The 16790-nt window shown below is 43.6% G+C and overlaps 1 protein-coding gene across 1 annotated transcript in view; it reads left to right on the forward strand.

Moving 5' to 3' along the window:
• The window catches only part of dnah2 (dynein, axonemal, heavy chain 2), a gene marked incomplete at both ends in the record, with an annotated part of 552347 nt that overhangs the window by 190231 nt on the left and 345326 nt on the right, over positions 1–16790 (forward strand). The window contains 1 exon segment of the mRNA XM_080741500.1: positions 11557–11720. Coding sequence (XP_080597626.1) covers positions 11557–11720 — 164 coding nt within the window.

Here is a 16790-nt window from a genome sequence, read left to right on the forward strand (position 1 = left end):
GTCCCCCGGTCCTGATGACTGCTGACTGCCACCACTCACTGTGTTGTTCCTCACTGACGCCTGACGGCCCTGACGCCACCACAGGCTCCCCCATATCACCCTGTCTATCCACTAGGGATGGGACCATATGAACATTTCATATCACGATGATTGTGACAAAAGAAATCGTGATTTACGATATTATCGCAATAATAAAAAATCCATTATCCTGACGTGGAACATTTGCCAAAACAATCTACAAGCTCACAACTGCGATGCTTTGTGAGCTTGTAGATCTGCTATTTTTTGGCAAAGACATTTGATAGAGAGTGAGAAAAAAAAGACTGTATCAAGTACGTATATTATAAGTACCTTTTACCAATATAGAGGGTTTAAGTGGTACCGGATATGCAGCTCGGCAAATAAAAGGTGAATTGATCCCAGTGCATGACAGAGGACGAATCCACGATACGATTATCGCAAGTGTTTTTTATCACGATAAGTGATAATGGCGCTTATCGTCCCATCCCTACTATCTACTCTCTCTCTCTCTCTCTCTCTCTCTCTCTCTCTCTCTCTCTCTCTTTTCACCCAAAACACTTTTCTATGGATTTCTATCATTTGCTCACACCACGAAGCCTTGTATTCTTGCAGATGTTTTTTGTTTGTTTATGTTGTTGTGTTCCTGAGCCAACAATTTGATGACCTGGTCATCGATCAGCAGGAGACTCAGTAGGAGACTGTTTGAGTCTCTGCCGGTCATCAAATTATTGCTTTATAGGAATAAGACAAAATCAAACAAATTCAAGGCAGAAAACAAGTCATTTTTTGGGGGGTGAACTACACCTTTTACGTTTAATTTCTGTTATGACTGGGTAAATATACTCTATGGCAGGGGTGGGCAACTTTGATGATGGCGAGGGCCACTATATTTCCACCTTCACTCCAGAGGGCCACATTGCATATTGCTACAAACTACTTTGTCATTCTAGTATCTCATACAAAAGAAACAAAAAATAGCAGATCTACAAGCTCAAAACGCATCGCGCTGCGATGCGTTTTGAGCTTGTAGATCAGCTATTTTTTCATCTTTTGAATTGGAATCCTGATTTTTGTTTTGTTATATTTTAATTGGAATCCTGAAATGTAACATTTTGATTTAATTTCAAATGCATTTAATTATATACTATATATGTTAACTTTATGAACTTAAATACAAAAACATTTGACATAAAAAACTACATATACATTTTAATACTACTATACTAGTCATTAAGCTACTCTAACATAGACTGACGGAATTAAAGCAGGTCATGTTTGGTATTCCAGTATTAACCTGCGGGCCGCATTAAGTGAAGGTGGGGGCCGCATGTGGCCGCCAGTTGCCCATGTATGCTCTATGGATACTACATCCATGTTGTTGCAACCGTCAGGTCGCAAGTTACTATGAAAAGCTCCACCGGCTGTCCCATTTCCCATTATTCCCTCCTGATTGGCTATGATTGCCTTCTAAAGTTTGTGTATGCGACGTGACGGGTGCTTATCTCCCGATTAGGGAGTCTTACTGGTGATACTGTTTGAGACTAGATTGTCTGGTATGGTATTATTGTGAGGTGTCACAAGTCTTTGGGGGGGTTGGTGGACGTCAAATTTCTCTTTTTAATGAACAAAAATAGCCAATCTATTAGGCCTCACATTTTGACACAAAGTAGATGTTGTAGCTAGTAGTAGATGGATGTGCTATCCCACAACCTTAATTAGAATCGCCCCAAAAAATAGTGTGTATGTTTGTCCGTTTGTCCATCTGTAACTCCACGTTCAGCAGTTGTTCAATTGTCTAAAAAACATAATACAAAAATCAATAACGCATGTACCTTGCCCAACATCAACTTTATCACCTTCAGATGTGTCTCTACTTCTCATAATCCCCAAATGTTTAAAATATTTTCCCAAATTTTGGCCTGTAGGCGGCTGTCCTGTGATGCGATTTACATCACAAATGGGCGTCACCAAGCAGCACACTCCCAGTCCGGGGGCACTTCCAGAGAGAGCAACATCACAGTCTGTCTGCTTCACACCAAGGGGGACTAACAGGCACACACACAAAGGGGCCAGGCCCCCGCAGGGGGCTGTAGGCTAGTTTTTATTATTATCAACAGAAGATAATATTAATAATGTAGTTTATGGATATAGTGATATTCAATATCAATATTGACTCATGTGGTCAAAAATAAAATGTAGTTTTGTCCACATTCCCCCAGCCCTATATTTCAGTGGCCCGTCTCCGTGTTGCTTCCAGCAGGTTTGGTTCATTTCCAGCCGTGCTCTCCATGGTGTGGTCGTGTGTGTGTGTGTGTGTGTGTGTGTGTGTGTGTGTGTGTGTGTGTGTGTGTGTGTGTGTGTGTGTGTGTGTGTGTGCGTGCGCGTGCGCGTACGCGCATGTTTTTACTTCCTCCTGCTCTCTTGGCTTTTTTTGTTTTATTGCCTATTTGGCGATTCCATTAAAGGTGAAATTGAAATCCCCAGCACTGCCGCTGTCACGCGCATCCGCATGCTTGGTAACGTTGTGTTGAGTGTAACACGCAAGCATGCACGCACACACACACACAAACACTCACACGTACCGCGTCGCCTAACAAAAGTAAAGAAACAACAGGGAATAAACCCCTCGAACAGGGGTTTTAGCTCTCGTCTCAACCCTTACGCCAGGGGTCTTCAACGTTTTCAGGCCAAGGACCCCTTAGTTGAGAGAGAGATGAAGCAAGGACCTCCACAACCTGTCCAAATATTCCATAATAGTTTCATTGTTTGACAGCACGATTATCAGTATATTTTTGATTCATGTTAATGTGGGTTTTCAGATATTTAACCACTTGAACCGTCAATACTTAACCCATTTGTAGCCGATCCCGAGAATACTCGTGAAAAATACTCGAGTACTCGGAGTGCCGATCTCAAGTATACTCGCGATATATACTGTATATACAGTAAAGCTGGCAAGCTTACCGTACGGTCCGTTGGAAAGTGCTGGCACGATTGGACTTGCCGATTCATCATCATCGCGGATCCACGTGCACATAATAGTGATTCCTTAACATGGTAGCCGACGGTCTATCTCATCTTTAATGTCCATTTTCTCCAAAAAACACTTTTGAAGCCAAGGATGGCATTGGATTCTCGCTATAATAACACAAGCTGAAAGGTAACGATCCGCCATTACTGCAACCGCATGGGACGATGATCACTTCCGGTGAATGACGTCATGACGTCAAACAGGAAATGTTTGCGCAATCGACTTCTGGCCTTCAAAATAAGAGACTAGCCACGGACGGAGCAGGCGAACGGCGCGCTGCACATTTAACCCGTTCATGTCTGGAGCACTAAATGGGTTAATAAACTTGACTTGTCACTGTACTTAGTCTGCTCTTTCCCCCTCCAAAGCTCTTTGTCAAAAAATTGGCGATCTACAAGCTCACAACGACTCGCAGGGTGAGGTGTTGTGAGCTTTTAGATCGGCTATTTTGGGCTAAAGTTCTCAGAATATGGATGCTAGGGTTCAAGTGGTTAATATAAAAAATGGGGAACAAATAAGTTTCTATCACACAAAGATTTGGAGGTAGTAACTCTGAGGACCCCTTAGGGGTCCCGGACCCCCTGTTGAAGACCCTTGCCTCACGCTCTACTTCTCCTCCTCCTTGGGAGTATGGGCTCTTGTCCGGATTTCACTGCTTACAATTCTGAATAGAACCTAGGTAAGAAATGGTGAGGTGAGGTTTAGGCATCAAGACCTCAAACTGCCTTTTCTTGGTCGAAAAGCAATTATCCAAATAATGATTAGCCAATCAGAGCCATAAAAATCACACCCAATGTGAAGTGAGCGGTGGTTGTGCTTGCATAACGTCTTCAGACTAGGATATAGGTCTAGGATGTAATTGGTGATGTAATACAGGCTACACACACACACACACACACATTGCTATGGCAAAACGCTGAGGAAAAAGTGGCTACAGACTAGGATGTAATTGGTGATGTAATACAGGCTACACACACACATTGCTATGGCAAAACGCTGAGGAAAAACACATTGCTATGGCAAAACGCTGAGGAAAAGTGGCTACAGACACACGCACAGCCACTCTATGGGTTTACCACCGCTCAAAAACCACAACACATTATCAACTGAATACAACATTTATAGCAGTAGAGGTGTCTATTAAATAGTCCTAAGCGAAACAAGTACCACAAAGGTGTGTTTTCAGAAGAGTTTTGAAGGAGAGTACTGATTGTGCTAGTCTCAGTTCGTGAGGAAGGGCATTCCAAAGCCAAGGTGCCCCATGCCGGAGAAGCCTGATCACCCAGAGTAGTGAGGCGGGTTGTAGGAACATCCAAGAGAGCCGTGTCTGAGGATCTAAGGCTGCGCCTTGGCTTGTAGGGCTCCAGCATCTCCGTAATGTACTAGGGAGCCTGTCCATGCAGGGCTTTAAAAGTAAAATCTTAAAATCGCTCCTGAAGATCACAGGTAACCAGTGGAGAGCAGCCAATATAGGAGTGATAGGGTCAAGCTTCTTAGTATTTGTTAACAATCTTGCGGCAGAGTTTTGAACTAGTTGTAGACGGGATAAAACTTTTTGTGCTGAGGCCGGAGTATAGGAATTGCATTTTCAAGCAATTGCCAAGCTGGAACCAAAGGAGGAGGAGTAACGCCTGATTTAGAGGTGGTGCCATAGTTTTGTACTGTTTCTGTTTTGTATGTGTCTATGGAGTTGACTACTCTACTCTAATAGACCCCCAGGCGTGGTTATAATGTGCTGATGTGTCTTTCCTGTGTATTTTTGGTTACTTCCTGAAAGCTGAAAGACACAGATCATGAACTCATCCCCTCCTCTTTTACAATTTACCCAACACTGTGGGTGTGGCTAACCTCAGCTGGGCCATCAGCCACATGACAACCAGGCTTACTTAATGAACTGGTGGGTGTGGCCACATTAAAACCTAATTTTAACACTTTCTGTACACTTTAATGGAAACAATCTTCCTCCTAGTATAATCATAATACCTGATCATCATGTTTTAGGGGGGGAAAAAATCATGGCACTAACTTAACTGCACTCGCAGCACAAATAGAAGATCTACGGTATAATCTACACAGTATAAGCCCCTCTAATAGACAAGATAGACGCTGCCTAACATCTATTAGATGCTTCTAAATTGATTCCGAAGCAGCTCCCGGCTTTGAAGGCATTCGTTCTTTCCTTTTTTGCGTGCCTATGCATCAGCGTCAACTTAATATGACTTCAGATTTGAGCGGTCTCTAGTGATTGGTTAGGGGAAAATTAATCCCCCTCCCTCACAGAGACGGGTTAGACTGGAGGCTACGGCGTGTCAGACTGAAGATGGAAATGGAGTGTAACGAGTTGACAACTCTGTCTGCCGTCAGACGACTTCATCCTCGCCGCGGCGGATCCCACTTCTTCCTCCAGCGCACGTAGCAAAACTTTTCGTGGAACTTTGATCACCTTTTTTGAGCTTTTTCTCGTCGCTACCCGCTAACCCCCCCGCCTCCCGCCCCCACACCTCACTTTATTACCCACTGTGCCAAAGTTGGAACGCCAGCGGGGGGCACGCCGCGGCACAAAACTCCCTCCAAAACTTCCACTTCGACACCCCCCTAACCCCTATCTGTATTATCCTCAGGGGCATTTTAACCCACGGCACCTCCCGGAAGAAAGGCAGAGGAGACGAGGGCATTTTTCGTGTGTGTGTGTGTGTGTGTGTGTGTGTGTTGGTGGGTGGTGGTGATGATGGTGGAGGTAGTGTCGCTGGGTGGGGGGTGACAAAAGGCGGTTCACGGGGCAGGTTAATGAGGCCAGAAGGCATGCTTTGTGCCGAGCCTCATCAGTATGCAACGGAGGGGCCTCCTCTCGCGCACTCCCAATAATATCCCAGTCATTTGGGTCAGCCTCGTCCCTGTGTCGCTGTGAAGGGCACCTACCCAGAGAGAGAGAGAGAGAGAGAGAGAGAGAGAGGGGCAGACAGAGAATACTCTGATGGTTTAACTCTCAAATACCTGGAACGTGCCCGAGTCGCGTTAGATTTGAACAACTTTAACCATTATTTTATGCTTTAACTATTGAAAAATAGCAGATATACAAGCTCACAGCGCGGCACCGAGTCTTTGAATATCTTTGACCCAATCTTTGACCCGACTTCTAAATCCTACCACTAAATCAGTGGTTATCAAACTTTTTCATGTCAAGGACCCCCAAAATTACATTTTATTTGGCCACAGACCCCCATCTCAAAATATGTTGTTCCAGGGACCCCCCAGATGCAGAGATTTGAGTTACAAAAATCTGCTTTGAAAAATATATATTGAAAAATTTGCACACATTCACACGATTTTTCAAAAATAGCAGATCTACAAGCTCACAGCGCGGCACTCGGTGCCGCGCTGTGAGCTTATATCTGCTATTTTTCAATAGCTAAAGTATTCAATAATCCCAGGCCTAAATGATTTAATATAGGCAGTCTCATCAAATTCTCACCTCCCTATTCTCTCTAATCATTATCTCTCTCCCTCACGCCGTCTCTCTTTGTCTTGCTTTCATTTTTCATTCTCTTGGCAATTCTTCGTCTCTGTCTCTCTGAGTCCATTACCCTCCCTCTCTCTGCCTCTACTGTATCTCTCCCTCTGCCTCTCTCTCTCCCCCTCCCTCCCTCCCCCTCGCTGACAGTATGTCTTCCAACTTCCAGTGCCAAATTGGCCAATCATATATAAATCATATAGGCGGACGCAAGATATTGGATCTTCATTAGGACTGCAGCCACTCCAGTCCATTGGTCCACTCTGGACCACCACAACGAGGTCAGCAAAGTGCAGTGCAGTACACTACAATACAGTGAAATACAATGCAGTGCAGTACAATACCATACAGTGCAGTACAGTACAATACAGTGCAGTGCAGTGCAGTGCAGTACAATACAATACAGTGAAATACAGTGCAGTGCAGTACAATACAGTGCAGTACAGTACAATACCATACAGTGCAGTACAGTACAATACCATACAGTGCAGTACAATACCATACAGTACAATACAGTGCAGTACAGTACAATACCATACAGTACAGTACAATACCATACAGTACAATACAGTGCAGTACAGTACAATACTATACAGTGCAGTACAGTACAATACCATACAGTGCAGTACAGTACAATACAGTATAATACCACACAGTGCAGTACAGTACAATACCATACAGTGCAGTACAGTACAATACAGTATAATACCAAACAGTGCAGTACAATACCATACAGTGCAGTACAGTACAATACAATACCATACAGTGCAGTACAGTACAGTACAATACCATACAGTGCAGTACAGTACAATACAGTGAAATACAGTGCAGTACAGTACAATACCATACAGTGCAGTACAGTACAATACCATACAGTGCAGTACAGTACAATACCATACAGTGCAGTACAGTACAATACCATACAGTGCAGTACAATACAATACCATACAGTGCAGTACAATACCATACAGTGCAGTACAGTACAATACCATACAGTGCAGTACAATACCATACAGTGCAGTACAGTACAATACCATACAGTGCAGTACAATACCATACAGTGCAGTACAGTACAATACCATACAGTGCAGTACAATACCATACAGTGCAGTACAGTACAGTAAAGTACAATACAGTGCAGTACAGTACAATACAGTACAATACAGTACAGTACAGTACAGTACAATACCATACAGTGCAGTACAGTACAATACAGTGCAGTACAGTACAATACCATACAGTGCAGTACAGTACAATACAGTGCAGTACAGTACAATACCATACAGTGCAGTACAGTACAATACAGTGCAGTACAGTACAATACCATACAGTACAGTACAGTACAGTACAATACAGTGCAGTACAGTACAATACCATACAGTGCAGTACAATACCATACAGTGCAGTACAGTACAATACCATACAGTGCAGTACAGTACAATACAGTGCAGTGCAGTACAATACCATACAGTGCAGTACAGTACAATACAGTGAAATACAGTGCAGTACAGTACAATATAGTGAAATACAGTGCAGTACAGTACAATACAGTGCAGTACAGTACAATACCATACAGTGCATTACAGTACAATACAATACAGTGCAGTACAGTACAATACAGTGCAGTACAGTACAATACCATACAGTGCAGTACAATACCATACAGTGCAGTACAGTACAATACCATACAGTGCAGTACAATACCATACAGTGCAGTACAGTACAGTAAAGTACAATACAGTGCAGTACAGTACAATACAGTACAATACAGTACAGTACAGTACAGTACAATACCATACAGTGCAGTACAGTACAATACAGTGCAGTACAGTACAATACCATACAGTGCAGTACAGTACAATACAGTGCAGTACAGTACAATACCATACAGTGCAGTACAGTACAATACAGTGCAGTACAGTACAATACCATACAGTACAGTACAGTACAGTACAATACAGTGCAGTACAGTACAATACCATACAGTGCAGTACAATACCATACAGTGCAGTACAGTACAATACCATACAGTGCAGTACAGTACAATACAGTGCAGTGCAGTACAGTACAATACCATACAGTGCAGTACAGTACAATACAGTGAAATACAGTGCAGTACAGTACAATATAGTGAAATACAGTGCAGTACAGTACAATACAGTGCAGTACAGTACAATACCATACAGTGCATTACAGTACAATACAATACAGTGCAGTACAGTACAATACAGTGCAGTACAATACAATACCATACAGTGCTGTACAATACAATACAGTGCGGTCCCCAGTTAAAATATTATCATTTTGGGGGTCACAGCCCGAAAAGGTTGGAGAACCACTGCAGTACAGTGCAGTACAGTGGAGTACATTGCATGCCGTTCAGTGGAGTACAGTACAGCACGTGGTTCTCAAACCTTGACATTTGAAGGTCTCCCCTTAACTTTGACCGTGACGTCCATTTGGTTCCATTTGCACACTTGCGTGCGTGCACAAAAGTCCCTCCCCCGTAAATCGTTCAGACAGGGCACAATGTCAGACTCAAGCGTCAGCTGAGTCTGAAATCAGACTACAATAGTACAATGCTCAACAGTGCAGTACAATAGTACAGTGCAGTACAGTCAAACCCCCAGGATCGCAGGGGATTTTTTTTGGAAGCACAAATTAACTAGTGGTCAAATTCTGGTATTGCAAAATTAGCGCATAAAGGACACAGTATAGTGTGCATGCTCCTATATGCCCTGAAACTCTAGTCGTTGGTACCAACCCCGGGAAGACAGCGTGTACTTCCAGGGGAGCATGTGCTGGTTGAGCAGTGCTCGTTTTGAAATGACTGGGCGGGTATTTCCATCTGTTCCCTCCTTTTTACTGTATATACAGTACCTCCATGAGTATAAGGTACAGTGAAGGGTCCTTAATTGAAAGCAGATACTGTGTGTGTGTGTGTGTGTGTGTGTGTGTGTGTGTGTGTGTGTGTGTGTGTGTGTGTGTGTGTGTGTGTGTGCTGCTGTACGCATGTGTGCTTGTACAGTATGTGTCTGCATGTTGTATTCCCACTTCTCAATAATTCTATACCTCTCCTCTCCTCTCCTCTCCTCTCCCCTCTCCCGTGACCCCCCCTCCCTCCCCCCCATCCTTCTGCGTTCACCCCACTATTCCTTCATCCCGACTTCCCTCCACACCTCATTTCACCCCTTCACCCCTTCCCTCTCTCGTTCCTTCTGGTCGGCCATTCCTTTCAGCAGACCTAATCGCTCTGAACACCCCCCCCCCCCCCCCCCCCCCCCCCCCCCCACACACACACACACACACACACACACACATTTCAACCCCTTCCAGGGGTGTCACAAGGGGGGGAAAGTGGGACTGAGTTACTAGGGCCCATGGTGGAGGGGCCTTCATTAGTTTATATATTTTAGCTATTTTTGAAAAGTCGTGAAAATGTGTGCAAATCTTCGATTTGTATTTTTTAAGCTAACACAATGAAAAGGTTTGAGCACCACTGACATAGAAACACAGGTTTTTCAAAAAAAAACCTTAGAAGGATTTGAAATATTCAAAGACTTGCACACATTCTCACAATTCTTTCAAAAATAACAGATCTACAAGCTTGCAGTGCGGCACTCGGTGCCGTGCTGTGAGCTTGTATATCTGCTATTTTTCAATAGTTAAAGCACAAAATAATTGTGCGGGGGGGCCCGCAGTGAATCCTTGTACCCAGGGCCCAGAATTTGGTGGGACACCCCTGAACCCTTCTGTCTCTTTATTCCCTCTGTAGTCCATCACTCGCTCTCTCTCTGTGTGTGTGTCCCTCTCCTCTCTCTCTCTCTCTCTCTCTCTCTCTCTCTCTCTCTCTCTCTCTCTCTCTCTGCATCCCCGCCGGAGGTTTGGCCCCCATGACCCAACCAGTCCAGCTGTGAAATAACATTAATGACGCGCTGGGAGAAACACTTCTGTCTCTCTCTCTCTCTCTCTCTCTCTCTCTCTCTCTCTCTCTCTCTCTCTCTCTCTCGTCTCAGTCCAAACTAAACTTCCCACAGATAACCATCGCCGCCTGTTCACTTCTTACAAGCCCTCCAATGCCTAATTATGTCACAACCGTTTTATCACGCTTGCACACACACACACACACACACACACACACACACACACACACACACACACACACACACACACCGGTGTCGTGTTGCTGTGTTTAGTGCGTTGCCTTAGTACTGTACATGAATATATTATTCCTTAATTAATTATAGATTGGACCAATTATGGCCCGAGTTAGACGTGAAAATGAAAACGTTCCACTTTCATTTCTCGTGTTCAAAATTAGGACGCCAGGTGTGTGTGTGTGTGCGTGTGTGTGCGCGTGTGTGTGTGTGTGTGTGTGTGTGTGTGTGTGTGTGTGTGTGTGTGTGTGTGTGTGTGTGTGTGTGTGTGTGTGTGTGTGTGCGCGCGCACACACAGTGGTTCTTAAAGTAGGGTCCTTATTGGGGTTCCAGGGGGTCCCCAGCTAAATTATTAATAAGTAGGAACCAAATGGACCTTTAAAGGTCTGTAACTTAGAGAGTGTACAAATGGAATCAAATGGAACCTTATGGGATCTTTCTTGAGTTATGGGGGTCCGAGGCCTAATGCACGTCAAACTCGGGGGTCCTTGAAATTTAAATGAATATTGTCACTGTCGGGCAGAATGTTTTTTCGCAAAGTAAAGCCCTGCTTCATCATACAAGACTGTCGCACAAAACTAGTGAAAATGGCCGATCTACAAGCACACAACGCCTCGCGGTGCGAGGCGTTGTGTGCTTGTAGATCTGCTATTTTCGCTAGTTTAAACCGTTTTTTTTTAAATAATAACAAACAAGGAAGGTTTTGGACGAACAAGGTTTCCACCCGACAACGACGATATGTTTCATAACAGCTGGTGTGCAGCATTATGTGTTGTGTGTACCTGTGCTCACATCACGGTGTGTGTGTGTGTGTGTGTGGTGGTGTTGGCCCGCAGGTCCGTTTGGCAGCGCGGTGAGAAGCATCTTTGCCAGGATGGAGATGGAGGCGGTGCGCGGCCAGCTGGACGGCCTCAGAGAGGAGGACGAGAGGCTGAGGCAGGGCCTGGCCATGTTCAGCATCGAGCCTCCTCCCTCCAGAGACATCCAGGCTCTGGAGAAGGTACTGACACTCACTCACACACTTGAGAAGTAGGAATTTAGGCCTAGAATTATGTGATGCTTTAACTATTGAAAGATAGCATAATATATGCCAGTAAGACTCCCTAAATCGGGAGATAAGCGACCGTCAAGTCGCATAGACAAACTTTAGAAGGGAATGGTAGCCAATCAGGAGGGGAAATGGGAAATGGGACAGATCCATGTTGATGACATGACTTTGAGATACTGTGTACCGCTTTGTGGGATTTTAGGGCAAAATCTGTTGGAGCAGTGTCCAAAAATGTGTTTTGCAAGAATCGGCCTTATGGTGGCGCTAGAAGAGGGCCATGTGAAAATGAGGGGTGGAGGTTGTGGTTTGGCAGCCAAGGAGAGTGTGTGCAAAGTTTGGCATGGATAGGGGCAACGGTGGCAGAGATATGAGTAGGGCAAAAGTGTGACGTGATGTGTGACAGACAGACAGACTGACTGACTGACAGACAGCCGGTGGAGGTTTTGATAGTAACTTTTTTTTTAAGCAAACATTTGTAACTCAAATATTTGCTTCTGGGTGGTCCCTGGAACAACGCATCTTGAGATGGGGGTCTGCGGGCCAAATACATGTAATTTTGGGGGTCCTTGAGGCTGAGGCACGGCCTGGCCATGTTCAGCATATAGAGCCTCCTCCCTCCAAGGACATCCACGCTCTGGAGAAGGTACTGACACTCGTAAGTCACTCGAACACTTAAAAAGTAGGAAATAAAAAAAATCCAAAATGGTAGCACATCCAAAACTTCAAATCAACAGAGGACAAAGTACTCACATTTCCACTTTTTTATTGGCACACACCAACAAAGAACGCTTACGAGTTTTGGCTATGAGCCTTCATCAGAGCACTGTCAGTGATGGAAAAAGTACTCAAACTTCTTACTTTAAGATGGGGTGCCATGATTTTTTCCCCCTATAAAACATGAGGATCAGGTATTATGATTATACTAGGAGGAAGAGTTTTTTCAACAAAAAAAAAGTGTACAGAAAGTGTTAAAATTATGTTTTTATGTGGCCACACCCACCAGTTCATTAAGTATGCCTGGTTGGCCACACCCACAGTGTTGGGTGTATGGTAAAAGGGGAGGGGATGAGTTTATGATTTCATTAAATCTGTGTTTTTCGATCGGGCCTTTTGACTCAGTGGCTTCAGCTTTCAGGAAGAAACCTAAAATACACCAGGGAAAGGCACATTTGCACATTATAACCCCACCCGGTGGTCTATTAGAGTAATGCTAACTCCACAGACACATACAAAACTTTTTTTGTTTTGTATTTGTGTATGAAGTTAACATTACTCTAATAGACCACGGGCTATGGTTATAATGTGCAAATGTGCCTTTCCCTGTGTATTTTTGGTTTCTTCCTGAAAGCTGAAAGCCTCTGAGTCAAAAGGCCCAACTGAAAAAAACACTGAGTTAATGACATCATATAATCAACTCCCTCCCCCTTTGCCATACACCCAACCCTGTGGGTGTGGCTAACTTCAGATCCATAAATAGTAGATCCACAATGCATGGCCTTGCGATGCGTTGTGAGCCTGTAGATCTGCTATTGTCACTGTTTGCCGTCCAAAGTTTACAGTATGCGGTTGATTGGATTAATCTGCTCGGGGCCCAGCTTTTATTATGACCCAGTCCTTGCGAGCTCCTCATATTTTTTTCATTAGCTCCCAGTCTCACTCTTTAGTCAATTTAATTCCCCGGTGCAGACAGAAGTCGGAAGACAACAAAATGCTTCACGGAGGGAGAGAATAGCACTCGAATGCATCCGCACAGAGCTGGCAAAACACTCAGCACCACTTGTTCTGTTTAGTTTTAGTTTTTTTTCTCCCTTCCCTTCCTCCCTCTCTCCGCATTGCTTCCCCTGCAACCACAGTGAGCTTATTGCATTGCTGCACTCTCTCAGAGTGTGTGTGTGTGTGTGTGTGTGTGTGTGTGTGTGTGTGTGTGTGTGTGTGTGTGTGTGTGTGTGTGTGTGTGTGTGTGTGTGTGTGTGTGTGTGTGTGTGTCCTCCTGGATGATGCAGACCCTCCCAGTCACTGTCCATTCAGCAAGCCTCTCTGGATCAGGATTAACTGGAAAAACATTACAAAAAAAAAAAAACACTTTTTAATTTGTATTTATTGGAAAAAGAAAATAAATCCTTACTCACTTGAAGCCTGGCGTCCCTATTCTGGGGGCAAACATTCAGGCCGATAATTAGCCAATCTACAAGCTCACAACTTGACCCGTTATGAGCTTGTAGATCAGCTGTTTTCTGCAGTAGTGGAAACACTATGGGATCCGATTCCCGCATAGAGCGCTGGGGGGCTACTGAGGCACTCCGCTCAACCATATTATGGGGTTTAAGTGGGTAAGTCTGGTCTTATTTCTACACTGGCAGGGTGTCGAAATTAATGTAAGCCAAGGGTGGAGAAAGTTTGGTTTCTGACTAATCAAATTAATGCTCTAAGTAATCACCTCACCCCCACCCCTTCCAATCTGCTGGGACTTGATGAATAGGAACATCCAACTACCAGTAATCAGATTACCGTAAGGCAGGGGTCTTCACCATTTCCATAGTTTCCATATAGTGTCATCGTTTGACTGCACAATCATCAGTGTATTTTGGATTCATGTCAATGGGTGTTTTCAGATATTTAACCACTTGAACCGTCAATACGTAATAAACTTGACCTTTCACTCTGTACTTAGTCTACTCTTTTTCCACCCTAACCCAAACCTCTTTGCCGAAAATAGCCGATCTACAAGCCTACAACGCCTCGCGCTGTGAGGCGTTGTGAGCTTGTAGATCTGCTATTTTTGGCTAAAGTTCTCCGAATATGGACGCTACGGTTCAAGTGGTTAATATAAAAAAAAAAGGAGAAAAAAAGTTTCTATCACAGAAAGATTTTGGAGGACCCCCTGTAGTAACTCTGAGGACCCCCTAGGGTTCCTGGACGCCTTGTTGAAGACCCCTTCTGTAAGTAATCAGCTCACCCCCACCCCCTCCAATCTACAGGGACTTGATGAATAGCAACATCCAACTACCAGTAATCAGATTACTCTAAGGCCTTTACTTGCATTTGATTGCAAATTTGGCATCATTGACAGCACCACTGCCACCGTTACTGATAACCTTAATCTCTTACACCTGTGTATACTTTGTTGTATGCCAGATAGTGAAAATAGCCAATCTACAAGCTCACAATGCGTGTAGAGCTCACAACGCGGCACATTGCAAGCTGGCTGTTTGGGATGAATGCTCGCCTATTCTTACCAGCTCCCAAAGCTGGTCTACAGATCGTCAGCCGATGACGTCATCCAGAATGCCAAAATCTCCAGATTTTTACCAAATATAGTAAAAAAGCAGGAGAAAGAGTGTGAATGTGTATATTATTAGATATTATTATTGTAATATAAAGGGTAATATCGGAATAAGGTTCCCAGTGGATTTCTCGCGACTTGCGTCAAAAGACACGGACACCGATGTTCTTCTTTATATTGCTAGCCAACCTGTAAATGACATCTCTGTGCAGTTAGGTTGGAATTGTTGCCATTTCCATTTACAGACTACTTCTCGTTTGTTCAACACTAGCCACAAGGCCACTAAGGCCGGATTTAGACTGCAGTCAAATCCAGCCCAAATCCGATTTGGTTGTCAAATCCGATATTTTGAGTTTTCACACAGCATTTGCAAGTGACACAGATCTGATCTGTGCGTTCAGACAGCGTCAGTATGTATGCTTTGGTTACCGTGGTAACGACGTAGGCGACATGACGTTACGTCACTACGTCGACGCTAGTTGATTACGTTCAGGAAATGCGACATAATAGACCATAGTAAACACACGTTACAATATTGTTTTTCCTCTCTTCTTTTCTTTACTTCTCTCTGGTTTTAACTGTTTAGCTCACGTGTTTTCTCTCTTCACTTTTGTTTTTCTCAAGTGCTCAGTGCGTTGTAATCAAATAGTAAATACTTGCGCTCTGTAATGATGTAGTTTACAGCCGCGCTCGGGTCGCGCAGCAAGTGACGCTTGGCCAGTTTGATGTGACTTGCTTGTGACTTGCATATAACTCTATGGGGTGGATGTGGTTGCTGCTTTCAGACTGAGTCAGATGTCCTCAGATCAGATATGGATCGGATTTGAAACCACCTCTGGATGTGGTTTTTCAAAATCGGATTTGCATGTGACCTGTCTGGATTTAGACTATTTAAAAAAATCGGATTCCACTTTTGATGTGACTCAGATCTGATTCAGGCTAGATTTCAGTGGCAGTGTAAAGCCGGCCTAAACTGCTCCACAAGGCTAGTCCAAAAGGCGCAAGCTGGTATAAAAGGACTGTGTCATTTCTTGTTACAGAATATTTGCCTATTGACACGTCATAGGCATATATTGATGCCTATGACATGCCCAGAATATAGGGAGGCTAAACAGTAGGTCCAATGTGGTTAATGTATTTAACTTGTGGTACAGTAGTTTGTTTCTACAAACTGTAAAACCATTAATTCAACTCCTCGCTACTTCTCATGACTGCACAAAGTTTCCTTCTGTGAAAATGATTACACAACGTCTCGACACACCCAATGTACAACAAACTGCCTTGAGGACTGTACAGTGAATTTAAAGGGAATCTGCTATTTTCATTGTCATGATGACACCATCACCCACAAAATACATTTATGTAGGCAGATCAACATCAACTGTAGATTTTGTCAACTAAAACCTTATGACATTTAGTCCACTAAAACTAGACTTAAAACTGACACATTTCAGATTACTAAAATTATGACTAAAACTATTATTATTTTATTTTATTCAAAAGACTATGACTAAACTAAAACTGTCAAAATTAACGCTGCATTTCATCTCAGGTTCTATTGAGTGGGACATTTGCGTTCTTACACACGCAGCCCAAACGTTTAACCCATTTAGAACAGGTACACATTTTGTGTATCATTATTTTATGCTTTAACTATTGAAAAATAGCAGATATACAAGCTCACACTGCGAGCTTGTAGATCTGCTATTTTTGAAAAATCGTGAAAATTTGAATTTTGA

The sequence above is a fragment of the Nannobrachium achirus genome (assembly GCF_963921795.1).
Source record: "Nannobrachium achirus genome assembly, chromosome: 14".
NCBI classification, from domain to species: Eukaryota; Metazoa; Chordata; class Actinopteri; order Myctophiformes; family Myctophidae; genus Nannobrachium; species Nannobrachium achirus.